The sequence below is a fragment of the Coturnix japonica genome, chromosome W, assembly GCF_054131305.1.
Source record: "Coturnix japonica strain WE chromosome W, WE-NBRP24, whole genome shotgun sequence".
Lineage (NCBI taxonomy): Eukaryota > Metazoa > Chordata > Aves > Galliformes > Phasianidae > Coturnix > Coturnix japonica.
Genome location: NC_140701.1, coordinates 4,268,005 through 4,270,237, shown reverse-complemented (window position 1 = coordinate 4,270,237; position 2,233 = coordinate 4,268,005). Strand labels below are relative to the sequence as shown.

Genomic DNA, 2,233 nt, shown 5'->3' with positions numbered 1-2,233 from the left:
AGAGAGACAGCTGTGCCCAGGAGCAGCTCTTGTGCACAGCACAGCCTGCAGGTGACAGAAGGAGAGGAGAGAAACTGGAGAGAGCTTGCAGGAAGTGTGAAGTGTGAGTGGGCTGTGAGCTCTCTGCAGGAGCATTGCTCACAGACCATGACAAGGTAAGTCTCACAGCTGACCATGAGCTGCTTTTAATTAAGGGATAACTATAACTGGGACATCCCATAGGAGATCTGATTGCAGGCACTGCATGTTTCTTTACTGTGGAAAAAGCTTTCTGCTCCAGCTGAGATGGGTGCCCAGGGCTGTCCTGCAGAGCAGGGTCCCTGCTGTGCCCCAGGGGCTGTGTGCTGGGTATGGGACTCTGCCGCCTGCCAGGCTCAGCACTCAGCCTGCCCGGGGAGCTGCCCAGGGCGCTGCGGGGAGATGTGTGGGGAGAAGGAGCCCCCCGGCAGGGCTTGTGCTGCCACAGCTGCTGCCTGGGGCAGGGGGATCAGAGATCCATTGCACAACTCTGTTTTCTAGGGCCCTTGGAAGAGGAGATACAAGGCAGGGGATTCCCATTTCTTGTTCTGAGGCAAAACGAATTGGAGGCAGAAAGTGGCTGTCACACTTCTGAGAATTTTGCATCTGTAAGTTGCTTTTTTTGTGAACAGTCATATGGTTTGTGCTTCCAGTCTCCCATTTTTTGAAGGATGATTATTAATATTAATTATCATCATTTTCTGTAGGTATGAATAATTCCCTTTAGCTGCAAAGAGGCAGCTTTTTCTAACTGAAGTTGAATGGCACAGAGGCTGCTTTTGGGGCACTAAGAGCAGTTGGGGTAAAGATACGAGACAGGAAACAGATGAAAATATCCAGGGAGACGGGATAAGGTAAGAAAGTAAGAGGAATGGTTAGAGCTCCATATGCTGCTTCTGCCTAAGGAATGCTGAACAAAATGAAATTAAATGCAAGTAATGGTGCTAAATGTACACTGTTGTAGGAGAATTAAAACATTTCATATTATTGCAGGAGGAATGTCTCTGAAAATGGTCTAGACTTGTCATTATCTTCTGCACTCTGAGCAGGACTCCAAGCCCAACAACAGCAGATGCCCAACAGCAGCTCCATCAGTGAGTTCCTCCTGCTGCCGTTGGCAGACACGCGGCAGCTGCAGCTCCTGCACTTCTGGCTCTTCCTGGGCATCTACCTGGCTGCCCTCCTGGGCAACGGCCTCATCAGCACAGCCGTAGCCTGCGACCGCCGCCTGCACACCCCCATGTACTTCTTCCTCCTCAACCTGGCCCTCCTTGACCTGGGCTGCATCTCCATCACTCTCCCCAAAGCCATGGCCAACGCCCTCTGGGACACCAGGGCCATCTCCTACACAGGATGTGCTGCACAGCTCTTTTTCTTTATTTTCTTCCTCTCAGCAGAGTATTCCCTTCTCACCATCATGTCCTATGACCGCTACGTTGCCATCTGCAAGCCCCTGCACTACGGGACCTTGATGGACAGCAGAGCTTGTGCCACCATGGCAGCAGCTGCCTGGGGCACTGGGGTTCTCTATTCCCTGATGCACACTGCCAGTACGTTTTCACTGCCTCTCTGCCAAGGCAATGTTGTCAACCTGTTTTTCTGCGAAATCCCCCAGATCCTCAAACTCTCCTGCTCAGCCACCTATCTCAGGGAAGTTGTGTTTCTCATTTTTGGTTCCAGTTTAGCCTTTGGCTGCTTTGTTTTCATAGTGGTGTCCTATGTGCAGATCTTCATGGCTGTGCTGAGGATGCCCTCTGAGCAGGGACGGCACAAAGCCTTCTCCACGTGCCTCCCTCACCTGGCTGTGGTCACCCTATTTGTCTGCACTGGCTTTTTTGCCTACCTGAAGCCCCCGTCCATTTCCTCCCCACTCCTGGATCTGACAGTGGCAGTTCTGTATGCAGTGGTTCCTCCAACACTGAACCCTATTATCTACAGCATGAGGAACAGGGAGATCAAGCACGCTCTCAGGAAGGTGTTGCAATAAGCACTATTCCAGCTACATTAAAATGCAAAACTTCCTCAATAGGATTCCCAGTGATGGTTCTTCATGTTTTATGCATCTTTGTCTGTTTGATTATGTGAGATATAGGAATGTGCAAAAAAAAAAAATGTTATTGAACTTATAAATAAAAATGTATTTAAATTCTTTCCTACCTAATTTCCATTTTCTCACTCCAAGAACTCATGTAAACATGGATCCATATTCCCTGAA

The 2,233-nt window shown here is 49.5% G+C and overlaps 1 protein-coding gene across 1 annotated transcript; it reads left to right on the top strand.

Moving 5' to 3' along the window:
• The first annotated feature begins 1,090 nt into the window (after positions 1-1,090).
• Positions 1,091-2,005, top strand: LOC146754300 (olfactory receptor 14J1-like). Its single transcript, XM_085527509.1, has one exon. The coding sequence runs from the start codon at positions 1,091-1,093 to the stop codon at positions 2,003-2,005; it is 915 nt and encodes a 304-aa protein (XP_085383635.1).
• Positions 2,006-2,233: the final 228 nt, after the last annotated feature.